Source organism: Pagrus pagrus (genome assembly GCF_965226575.1).
Source record: "Pagrus pagrus genome assembly, chromosome: 9".
Taxonomy (NCBI): domain Eukaryota; kingdom Metazoa; phylum Chordata; class Actinopteri; order Spariformes; family Sparidae; genus Pagrus; species Pagrus pagrus.
In genome coordinates, this window is record NC_140193.1 from 5,256,442 (window position 1) to 5,269,084 (window position 12,643).

The 12,643-nt window shown below is 42.9% G+C and overlaps 1 protein-coding gene across 11 annotated transcripts in view; it reads left to right on the top strand.

Moving 5' to 3' along the window:
• The window catches only part of tns1b (tensin 1b), a 172,824-nt gene that overhangs the window by 92,098 nt on the left and 68,083 nt on the right, over positions 1-12,643 (top strand). For all 11 annotated transcript variants that reach the window (XM_084362721.1, XM_084362720.1, XM_084362716.1 and 8 more), the window contains one exon: positions 7,225-7,263. In XM_084362721.1, the coding sequence (XP_084218847.1) occupies positions 7,225-7,263 (39 nt within the window). The remainder of the gene's footprint in view (positions 1-7,224; positions 7,264-12,643) is intronic.

Consider the following 12,643-nt stretch of genomic DNA (forward strand, 5'->3'; position numbering starts at 1 on the left):
TGGTTACTCAAGATAATCACCAGAGCTTGACCGTGCAACAGAAAATGTGCACCCAAGTTGCACGCTTCCTTCTCCGCGATGATCCGTAAAGAAAAAAGTTCCTAGATCTTGAGTAACATGGTCATGATATCTGGAAAGAGTCATTGCAGTTGATATTTTTTAAATTAAAGTGGCTGGCTAACTTTGCTAACTAAGCTGTCACGATCACGACCCTCCAGTCCATGAGTAGATGCATGTTTCCTTCTGCGTGGTGATACGGTTGGCTGAAAAAACGTTCCTACGTGAAACTGCTCACAACAAATCTTCTGCGGATTGATTGAGTGATGCGGTTATGATTGCTGGAGAGAGAAATTGCTGTTCGACTTTTTTAAATTTAATTTTTTGGGAGCGCAGTCTGACTCCATTATATTCGAGCGAAGGCAGACATCTCCGAAACTCTGCAACTCACACCAAAACAATTTAGATGGAAAGGGGAAATATGTATTCTTGATTTTGGGGTGAACTGTCCCTTTAGAGAAGCAGAAACCAGAGGATGCTGTTTTTTAATACGATAAAAGCATGAAACGATCATCGACCGATGATGCAGATTAATTTTTAGTTGATTGACTAATTGATTAATGTGCTAATCGATGCTGCTCTATGAAATAATAAGACTCACAGGACTTGTTGTATATGCACAAAGACACGAAACAAGAAACAGACGCACACGCCCTCATTCCTCGAGCCTTCCTTCTGCTCTGAAACATCAATCAGCCGCCGTGAGACAAGTAACAGTGTTTGGAGGCTGCTGCTCTGTCTTGTGCATGTCCTACAGTCCAATCTGCTCAATAAATCTGACATTTTCCACAACTTTCCCTGGAGGAAAAAACAGAGGCCGTAACTTTAAGTGAGACGGAGACAGACAGGAGAAAATATCTGAACAAAATGAAACGTACGGAGGCAGAAAGAGACAATGTTCACAAAATGAGAGATTCCCGCAAATGATCCTTCCGTCGATAGAACAAAATAGTCATAAATCAGTGATAACACATCGAGATAAGGCATGGGCGCTTGGACCAGAGCTCTCCCATCATTCCTCTGTGCTTTGATAACATCCCAATAAGTCCATACGGAGCGGCTCTCTGGCACACTCCGCCATCACGGCGGCAGAGAGGCCTTCTGTTACTGGTTACGGCTCACAAATTGAATTTGCACACTGAATAGTTCTGCTGGGATGTGCCAGATGCAAGGAGCTGGATAAACATAAAAGCACTCAGGGCAGCCGTGTGTTTATGTGCCAGCTCGGAGGGAAAGGTTTTCTTTTTTAGCTGCAGCGTACGTTCCCCACGCTTCTTTTCCACGGTGGAAACCAGCTAACCTGCGTGGCAATCATTTCGGCTGGAATGTGCTTCTCTCTGCAGCGATTCATCACTCCGCCGTTTGATTTTCCTGCGTCAACTTTGAGAGTTATACACCTAAACATAGCAGGGATTTCACTGCAGCTTGTTTACTCAAATAATGAATCAATTCATCATTTATTTAAGGCTCTACACCGGGTCCCGTCATTAGCGGGGGTCATTATCATATTCAGACCCGAGAGACTCGCATAATTGGACGGTTCTGGAGTGTGTCAGGAAGCTGACTCCGACGAGCCCGAGTCGTCTGACATGGACTTTTGTCTGTAGGAAATGGGCCCTTGTTTACTGCCGTTAACGCAAGCATGTACGGAATGCAACAACACAATTAGTCTTTATTATATTACACTCATTTGAATACTCCCGATAGCATCAACACACACTCGGGCCAGGCCTCCTCCCCACGCACAGCACAGCACAGCACAGCACAGCACGGACAAAGGCTGCGTGTAGGTTTTCATCTCGATTCAGACGGGATTCAGAAGCCTGGCGCTGGATGCAGTAATCCATTGAATTACTTACCATTAAAATGGCTTTAATTCATGTAATCAGTTGTTTCCATGTTTGATCCAGATGTAAAAATATTCATTTTTCATTGGTTTGTCCCGTTGTTGTCTCATGAAAGCTTGACAGCACTTTCACATATCTCACGTGAGTATTGCATAAAAAACAACGTAACATATCCTTTTAATTGATATATTCATGGAGGATATAAATGGCAAGACCAAGAATCTATAAACACACTCGGAGCTCTGTGAGTCTAAACTTAGAAACCAACCCTGCATCATAACACACCATGTAATGGACCCACTGGTCCACCATGTCACTGTCATGTTGGCCTCGCCCAACCGTGAAAACTCTCATTCTGCGATCAAGTTCACAATAATAAACACACAACATCCAGTTACATGTTCAAAATAAAGGCAGCAAAACAGCTCAAATAGTCTTTGTAGTGGAATATCTGGCAATTTATGTATACTTTGTTTGTGTTCCTGCAATTACCGTCCCCTTCTGGTACTGAACCTTCAGACTGAGTGGGTCCGCTGGTCTATCAGACACGTGCGTGGTAGCATGCTAATATTTCCTAATTCAAACTAAACACTGAGTACAGCTAGTGTTTTTTTAGCCATAAACCAAAAATGTCATGAAATAGAAATTTTGACCTCATGATGGAGCGAGATGAACAGTAATGGGATAATCAAAGTAATTACAATTCATCCTCAGGGGGAGACGAATGTATGTATGAAGTGTGATGTCAATCCATTAGAGCTGCAGGGATCGAACGATTAGTCGACCAGACTAAGATTAGGCGGCAGCTATTTTTATAGTCGATTATTCGTTTGTCGTTTTTCAAGCAAAAATGTCAAAGATTTTCTTGTTCTAGCTTCTTGTTTGTACGTATTTGTTGCTTTTCTTTGACGGTAAATGAAAAGTTTTTGGGTTCGAGAATTTTACCAAACTTTTTGACAGCGTATCGGCTGAACATTAATCAATTAGTCATGAATGTAATCGGCAGATGAGTTGATAGCAAAAATGTATTTTAAAATAATAAGTTGAAGCCCAACAATCCATCCAACTCACAACAACGAATGTAAAGCTCATGGTAAAGCTTGAGGAAAAGTCGCCGTGCATATCCGTACTAACTTTCATGGCAATCTATCAGATACATGTTGAGACATTTCAGTCTGGACTGCGCTTCCAGCATTGATAAACATCATGTCTTGACAACTATCTGTTTGGCTGGAAGCATGTGAGCATTGCTGCTTCCCTCTATGCTTTTCCTTTTTTGTCAGGAGCATATTTCTCCCAGTGGTTTCCCACTCCTTGACCTGCGGCTAGCCCCGCTGCTAAATGTTTGCCTGCACCTTCAGATAAATATTCCCGGTGGTTTCTGGGAGATCTTGGCTGTGACTAGTCTACCAGACTACAAGTTCCACTCCAGAAGAAGCGTTAAGAGGCAACTACACAGCATGAGGGAGAATGTGAGCTATCCCGACGTGGGCAGACTACCTACAGTCCATCCCGTCCATCTGACCTTTACGTCAGAGGCTTTATTACACTGGCGACACTGGCTAACTTGGCATTCATGTCGTCTCAAACAGTTAACTCTGTTTAGCACAAATCACAAGTATGAATTTTATTAGACGTGACATTCAACTAAATGTCAGTTGCCGTAGCCTGTTTGATGTTTGGAGAGGAGACTTGTTCATGAAGTGGCTCTTTGTCTGATGTTTTGCCCTCTTGTTTTGCTGGCACAGTGTCTCCAGAATGCTACATTACAAGATTAAATTTCACATTAATGCCTCACAGACACATTATCTGATGGCTGAATCTTTGAAGGAAAGGTCTCAGTCAAAGTAGAGTATGTTGTATTCATCTAGACGGCTTCAGACTGACTATTTACGTGGTTTGGTGTCAGGATCCTCCAAAAACTTGACTGTAACTTGGCCTCTAGCGTGCATGGTCAGTGTTTTCGGCCTGCAGGTGGACTGTCTGTCAGCAGCTTGCAGGACAGAGGCAGCGTCAGGTGGAAACACTGACCAGGCCCGAGGAGCCGGAGCAGAGGCGGAGGCACCTGAAGCAGCAGGGCCTCTGAGAAAGGAACGGCATGTCGCTGTGCGTGGAGTGATAAGGATGCTGGAGGAGGAAGCGGGGGTTGTGGGAGGGTTGGAATAACTTGTAATGGAGGTGATTCGAGCCAGACCGAGATACAGTATCCTGTCAACTCCAGACAGCCGTCACCATGCCAGACGAATTCTCAGAAAACAGAGACACATTCCTCTGGGATACCATCACTCAAGTCGCACAGACGACAAGGTGTTGGGCAACTGTGACAGACAGCAGTCACAGAGGAACATGTCGATCCCAAGAAATATGGAAAAAGGATTGTGTTGATTCCTCGTATGGAATTTAGGCGCATATCAGTGTATCAGCCGCCAAAAGGAACGAAAACATGAGATCTGATAAAGGTCATTTCCTGTTTAGAGACAACATTCCTGTATTCCACATTGGGGAGCGGCTATAAAAGAGATGAAGAAAACTCTAATGACCCAAGGTGACTCACACATCCTCCACTTTATGAATCTAATCACCCATCCTAACGGCGCAGTGGCAGTCGTCCAGTGGTCGTTTAGTTTGGTAGATTGTCCAACGTCCTGCAGCTCAAAAGTACAGGAGATTGTTTATTCAATCAAATAATGCCTTAACCGTACCATAGCAGCTGTGAGGGGCTTTGTAGCTTCAGATTTCTCGGTTGGGGCTTGAATTAGAGCCTGATCGATGTATTAGTCATGCTAAAATGTAGGGCGATATAACCTTATTATACCATATATATTAGAGTCCGACTGGTGCTCGACAATTGGGGCCAATGCCGATATCGACATCAGGGAGTTAAGTTAAGTGTACACTTTATTTTGAACATTTAAAATGCTTTACGTTGACCAAAACAGCTGATCTGCGGCGTGATACAGTAAGGGGCAGGCACGACTGTGCTTGTGCGTAGGAATATGAATGTTATATGGTTGAAGGAATGTAAAGAGCCAAAAATGTTCAAAATATAGCATGCACTTAAATGTATATATATTTTTTTAGGTAGCTAAGATACGTCTTGTCATTGCATCTAATGGTAATGTTTGAAACGATATCTACTATCTAGGGCAGCGTTATATGGTGAAAACAAATCATATTACACTTGCAATATGATAATTTTCTTTTTCACTGAAGACAAGAATAATTAAATCATGATGATGTGACATTTGGCGAAGTCTGAACCAAACAAACATGTCCTTCTGCATCTGGAGACCAAGATTTGCAGGCCAGGACATCTCTGCGGCACTACAGTATTTCATTATAATTCTGTTTGTCACACAATGTGCTTTGCAGCTTCTGGGATTTGAGTATTGCCCTACTAATAGCAGAACATAGCTGTGATGTGTTACGTATGTGTGCAGCTCAGCCTGATTACAAGTTTAATGAAAGGCAAAAAGGCGAAAACCTCAAGACGTGTTCGCGGGGGCCAGCATTTGGATTTTATTTTTGCGGGCAGACGGGGGAATGTGCCTCCTTCAACAGTAACACAAAGCAGACCCCAACAGAGCAGAGGGCTTGTGTTCAAGCAATGACACAATTAGTCCTGGATAAGGAGAGCGGCGGAGCAGTGGCAAAGATGAAAGGTGCTTTCAGAGGTCAACGGTCGCGATAACCCCGAGGCCTAATCTCTCAAAGCTAAAACAGACACAGTGGTGTGATGGTAATAAAAAAAGGATGAAGGATACAAACAAGTCAAAGCCTACTGGAACCCTGAAGCGGTCCTGTGCTGTGTTTGTCAGCTGTCTTCAGGGCTAACCAGTGAAAAGTTTGTGGGGATTTTTCTCGTGTACGGCGTCAGAAAAATGATGGTGAAACGGCAACAAAGTGACAGAATACAGATGTGCAAAGGAAGGAAACGTCAGTGGTGACATCCTGTTTGTCCTCAGCCTCATCGAGCTGGCATCTTTTTCTGGAGGCTCTTCATTTGAATCTTCTGTTTGAGGCCATTATCATTATGTTCTTCCTGTTTACTGGCCTCAGTCCTCATGCTCCTGCTCCGAGCTCACCGGATGATTGTGGAAACTGTCGAATGGTAATCGGATTAGGCCGGCCACTTGACAGATCATGAGTTCTGTTGGAGCGGTCCCACCACTGACCAACATCTCTTGATTCAACAACAAGATCTTACAGCATCAGAGTTCTAGTCTGAGATATGAACAATTCATTTCTTTAAGCAGGTTATTGTTGTGCTGACACGTTGTCTTTAAACTTGATGTGGTCATTGTTGTGGAAATGGTTTACCGGTGCAGTTCTGAACTGCAATTTCTGATGGAAATGCTACATACAGTAAGAACATCATCGTATTTAAAGCTGCCTTAATTGATTTTTGGCCACTTGGGGGCAGCATAACAATCTGTTGTAGCACATACCAGCTGATTCATAGCAATTAGCATCACGCTCTTCAGCTGCCAAATGCTGTTTGGTTCTGGGTTGGTTTTGTACACTGGAGCCACGTTTCTAGCACAGAAACTTTCCCCAGTGAACTAGGAACCTTTGGAGGAGTTCAGATGGCCTTTATTCGGGACTGGGGTCTAAATTAAGTTCAGTGGACTTTATTCTATCACCCAAAAAGTTCTCAGCCCTGAAAAAAGGCCTGCTTAAGGGGTGGTACTTTCTTACTAGTTACTTACTTACTAGTTACTTACAGGAACTTTTTTTTTTGCTCCTTGTGCTTCTACACATCAAAATGCATCTACAGAAGAAAGCATATTATCGCAATTATTATCATTATAAGTTGTCATTGTTATTGTATGTTTGCGTGCCAAAATTTGTGCGTAAAAACGGCCATCGCTTTTTCACACGTTAGAGGACCTAACGTACCTAGTGTACCTTATCTTAGTGGGTTTTTAGATCACAATGGAAAATCAGTCAACAACAGGGTGAAGGAAACTTTTAGATGAGTGTGATGAGCTGAAACAATGAGCTGAAAGATGCTAAAACGCTTCACAGAGCTGAAAGGAACTGCAGAGTTGTGTGATGATTCTCTGTGGGTTTGTGGAAGTGAGCCCTTTTGCATAACACAGTAATCTTTTACATTATTGATTAGTGCAGCTTTAAGTCTAATGAATGTTCTGGTTTGCATGTGGCTTCGCTTTCAAGATATGAAGCCATGAAGCCTAAATTAAATGCAATCAATGCAGGAATTTTACCAGTCAATCGTTATTTGATTATGTTCTTGTTTGTGATAACATCGCTGCATATAGGCCACAACATGACTAACCAGTTCTATTTTTGCTTCTAGGTGTCTTCATCTTGTGTTCCAGCAACCAACTATGAGCTGGTAAGTAGCACTTTTTTTTCATTTTAAGTAATTGCTTCCATGCTGCATGCACTCAGCAGGAATCACTGGGCCCTTCGTGCTGCAGAATCATTGCAAACAGGGTTGGAAAGTAACAGCCTCTATCAGCTCCACTAACAAGGCCGTTACTATTGCAGATAATGAGCCATTATCTGCAGCCCCCCTGAGACAAACTTGTGATTTGGGGCTGTATAAATAAACCAGACTTTACATGACCTGACCATTGTTTGGCAGCTGTGTATCTGTCCTGATAAATCTGTAAAAAAAAAAAAAGCGATTCTGAAGCTTTGGGTCCGTTGGTTGCTGAGGCACAAGAAGTCATCCAGATAAGAAAGGAAAATATAAGACTGCGTCCTTGAATCTGCTATATCATGATGACGTCTTTCCGTGGTTGAAATAACACTGAACAAAGCAGGACGCAGTCTGAGTATGAAGTGATTTTGCAAGGGCAATAAAAAATATGCTTGCTCTGTTGCCTTATTTGGTATTGGCATTAGAAGCCGTGTCAGACTTGGAGATTATTCACTCGCTCTCTTTCTCATATGTTGTGTGTTTAAATGGTTTTGGGTGCTTGTCAAACCAAAGCAAATATCCCCTGCACTTTTCTGCGCTCGCAGAGAAAATACTTCTCGAAAATGTCTTGTTTTTCTTTCATAACGGCTGCAGTAATCAAGCAGGAACATGTTATTATCCTCTGCAGATGCTTTTGCACTAGATGCTTTCTACATGAACACATCTGTTTAAGATGTGCAGCCGTTACGGGCTCAGCTCTCTTGGCATTTTAAAAAGGCTGCTCTCGACCTGAGCTCATTGGTTTCTGAGAAGAACACCTTTGGACACTTAGTGCAAAAATTCACCACAAATTTACCCTCACACTATCTGTTGGCTTCAATATGACGTAAACATACACCTGTTTAACTGAACTTTCAGTCTGTTCATGCTGCAGCGTCTCAGCTGACAGTCTCCTCTGATGTCAAGCAACTTCAAGTTGCAATTTAATTTTTAAGTACAGTGATGCAATTTCATTTAGTACATTTACTTAACTCCTTTAAGTACAGTTTTGACATGCTTGTATTTTACTTGAGCCTCTGTGCCAGTGATAGCCATGACCGGAAGCATTATCTTTTAGGGTTTTCCATCCGTTCGTCCCATTCTTGTTTCCTTGAGGAAATTTCTTCAAATTTGTAAGAAATGTCCACTTGGACTCAAGGATGAACTGATTAGATTTGGGTTCATTCTCTATGCTTGACTCAAACTGTTAACCAACACACAGTCGTTCTTTTGATGTCTGTTTTCGGTTTCTAAGCTGTAGTTTTGCGGGTAAACACACCGGCCTCTTCAGCGGCTCTCCTGGTCTCCTGCTGCTCCTTTGGGGTCGTTCATCCTCTGGCGCTACTCTTCACCGAGCGTCTCTGTAGAGCAGACAGGCGGACTTTAGCATGGGCTGACCTGCCACTGCTCCGCCACCCGGCCTGTCCGCTCGACCAAACGAGCCCAGAGACACCACAGCTGCGACAGCCAGTCGTGATGGTGTGTTTACCGGGGCAACTATGGCTCGCGGTCCACTACATCAACTACACCAGACAGCTACTGAACATACAGTTAGGCAATAACAACAATAACAATAACGATGTGTCAGTTACGCTGACAGATACTTTCATGGCCCTGGTAGTCCACTGGACAAGAGGGAGGAGATCGGTGGGACCAGCGCCCACAGCCGATTTCCTGTTCTTGGCTTATTCCAGTTGTTCCACCGTAACCTGGGGATAGCAACCGGGGAAAACAGTGCCTCTTCTTGTTTTTGTTGCGGCACACTTGATTTCTGTTTTGCCATAATTTAACCTTTGTTTTTGCGTGAAGAATTGAGCCCAGTTGCAGAGCCAACAGCACAGTAAAAACAAGGTTTATAGAGAACTAAATCTTTGCAGGGACGGTGTCATTTCTCTGCAGCCATTACACTGTGACATCAGTATTTACGTCTGAATCACAAGTTAAAGCAAAAAAATGTGTCCATTGTAAGTTTAATTACATTTATTGACACAAAATGTATTTTAATACTTTAGTACATTTAACAGGAGTTACTTGAAAGACTTTTACTATTTTTCATATGAGTGACTTTTACTTTTCACTTTAACACAATAGTCTTAAGACTTCTGGATACTTTTTACAACTGTTAAGAGTGTGACTGCATTGTTCACAATACTGCAGAGGAACATTAATAGGCAGATCTATAAGGATCTGTTTTTAAGCACCACATTAAAGGCAAATATATGTAAGTGTAGCTGATCAATCACAGAATATAAAACATTTTTGTTCTTCCTCAACAGTAATCTGTTTAAAAGCATGAAAACAGGCTGAAGGAAATAGAAGCTTCAAGCCATCGCACTGCATTTTATCTCCTTTTTCCTGCAGCTTGCCAACAGGAGCCTCCCTAGAGGCCTTTGTGCTGCATTAAAGGTGCTGATTGCTCCCATAAACGCTGACGAGCCGAGGTGTTAAACATTTGTTGATGCACTTTTACTACGGACGAGACTGGAGGCAGACAAAATAATAAAATATCTCTGGCTTTCAGGATTTCTGGTATCATATAAACACAGATAGATGTTCAAACTGGTCATTGGAAAACTATGAAGCAGGAAGTAACTGCTGTTTATGTCTGTGCATATTACATAGATGAGTACATCATTCTACTTCTGCGTACAGTATGTGTCACCCGCCCCTGAATGACAGGAAGTGGATGATGCTGTTTGTGTTTGTGTGTGGACGTGCAGGCGTGCAGTACTCCAGCCTGAGGTGTGTGTGAGTGTGTGTGTGTGTGTGTGTGTGAGCTGTCTTCAGCCCCTTGTTTGGTGAATTCCTTTAGTCGCGGCCAGACGGTGACATGATTTACTGCCTCGCTCAGGTGCAGACTGATTGCAATATCGACCATATATTAACTTAGTCGGAGAAAAATGTTGGAAAGACGGAGAATCCAGACATTCCACTGAGATGGGACGAGCTACAAAATATACAAGTTTATTACCGGACGATAATTCTCCAGAAAGACTCGAATGAAAATCTGATATTTTCATGCAGCTGTTTCTCGGCAGCAGCTGCTGCTGTTATCAGACTTAGATAAACGAAAGTTAAATAAACAAATGTGAATATTTATTGTATTTGTAAAGGTGCTCAAAATCTAAATAACTAAACATCTTTTTGGCTTTGATAAAATCAAACACAGCCGACTTAATCTCAGGACCATTTAATAGGTGTTGTGGGACCTTATCTCACATGCTTTTTTTGGGCACTGCAGGGACTTGTTATCTGCTTGAAGTGGAATTCCACTATTTTTATACAGAAATTGCCGACATGTGTTAGCGAGTACTACTGCGTGGGTGGAAAAACTGCGATATAGTCTTTTGTGGCTCCAGAAAAGAGCTGTGAGAAGTCTGATAAGTTGACTCGAGTGATGTCACGTGAGTCAACTTTGGCTTGGGCGGAAAGGCAAGCAATCAGAGGCAGAGTAGGGAGGGGCTTGGCTAGAAAAGCAGTGGGATCCATAATGACGGCTCCAGGTTACATTAGTCGCTACTCGCACAACGCACCCAAACCTCTGACAGAACTATTAGCCTTCGAGTTTCGTTGTGAACATCTTAAGGAAAGTTGTGGAACAGAAAAGACGATGCCTTGTTGCTGCTGCATTGATTTTGTCCATCGTGAATCCATCAGTTACAGAAGTGCAATCTTAAATTTGTAGCTAATGTTATAAAAGTTGAGATTGAATTTTCCCTCTTGACGTTGGAAACAGTAGCAGGAACGAATCAGCGTCACCACAGGGTCCATATGGTTGTTATCGCACGCAAACCATCTTCCAGAGTTGACAGAGATCCCATTTTCTGGGCACTTTAAGAGCTTCTTGTCCATTTTGGCTTGAAATCAAACATGTTCGACAGCGAGGTCGAGACTCTGCTCAGGCTGGATGAGCTGTCATGACGAGCACGAGCTTGAATTCGGTGCTGACTCAGAAATTTGTCTGACAGACAACTTCTAATAAATGTCATGCAGTGTAGCAGAGTCGTGTTAGCAGGCGCACAGATATGAACTGAGCTGAATGATGATAGATGCAAATAATTATTTTAACTCTACTCGGTAGTCACTCTGTGGAATCATGTATTTAATAATGACAGAAATAAAACACTGGAATCCCAACTGCACTAAAATGTTGTAGTAAAATGTGTGTAATTGTGAAACTAGTGGCCTCATAGACCTGATTTAAATATAGTAACCCGCTGGTTACTCAGCCGGGATCTTCCAGAGTGAATTTGGAACAAATGAAACAGCCCACTGTGAGAAGGTGATGCCAACTGGCAGCCCGTTTATTGTAACTGATGATGTGCGGTTGGCTGATACCCGGCAACAGAGATGATGACAGAAGTGAATACCCCCAACCGGACCCCCGCACTTGGACGTGCTGTAGAGCATGCTGGGAGCATTCCTCAGATGTGCCCTCATGTCGAGGCGTCTCTGCCAGGAATACGTTTTTATTTTGCTCAAACACAAAGAGCCCGAGCGAGGATGGATGGATGGATGGATGGAGGGAGAGTGAGAAAGAGATGTTAGGGGATCGTGGTGAGGTAGACTGCACACCTGAACACATGCGCACACATAAATAAAGCATGCGCTCACAAGCAAAGATATGCACACACACACTCAGAAAACCATAAACCAATCACACCTACGTCATCCAGCTTCTCTTTTTTATAGGTCTGCTGTAGTGGGGGAACGGGGCCAGGACATTGCTGAGTAATGAGTAACTGCGGGGCAAAGATGGTCGAGATGTGGTCCAATTAGCGCTGTGTTTAGAACCACACATATTTCCCTGATGTGTCCTGTATTACGCTCTGTATACAGGCAGCGAGCAGGCATCCTGTAACCGTATACAGAATGAGCCCACTCCCCTGGGAATGCACAAACTACACCATAAAATATACATGTTTGGAGGCAGGAGTCGTGTGTTAGTGTTCCTGAAGTGAGCTACGTGATAATCCAGAGTTATCAGGTCTGTTTGGATTACATAAGACCTACTGTAAGAGTGCTTACTCTGCAGGCAGCCACTTCAGCTGAGATGGAGGGACGATAGGATAAGAACTGATTGATGGCTTTAACATAGTAGTTAAAGGAACAGTTCACCCAAAAATGAAAATTCAGTCATTATCTGCTCAGCCTCATGCTGATGGAAAGTCAGGTTAAGTTTCGTTGTCCTCAAAACATTTCTGGAGCTTCACAGCAAAACAGCGTTTTAGCAACTGAAGTAGATGGAGACCTGTTTCAAAAACTTTTAAAAAAGGAGGAAACAAAAAATGTCTCTATACAGTTTGTCCAA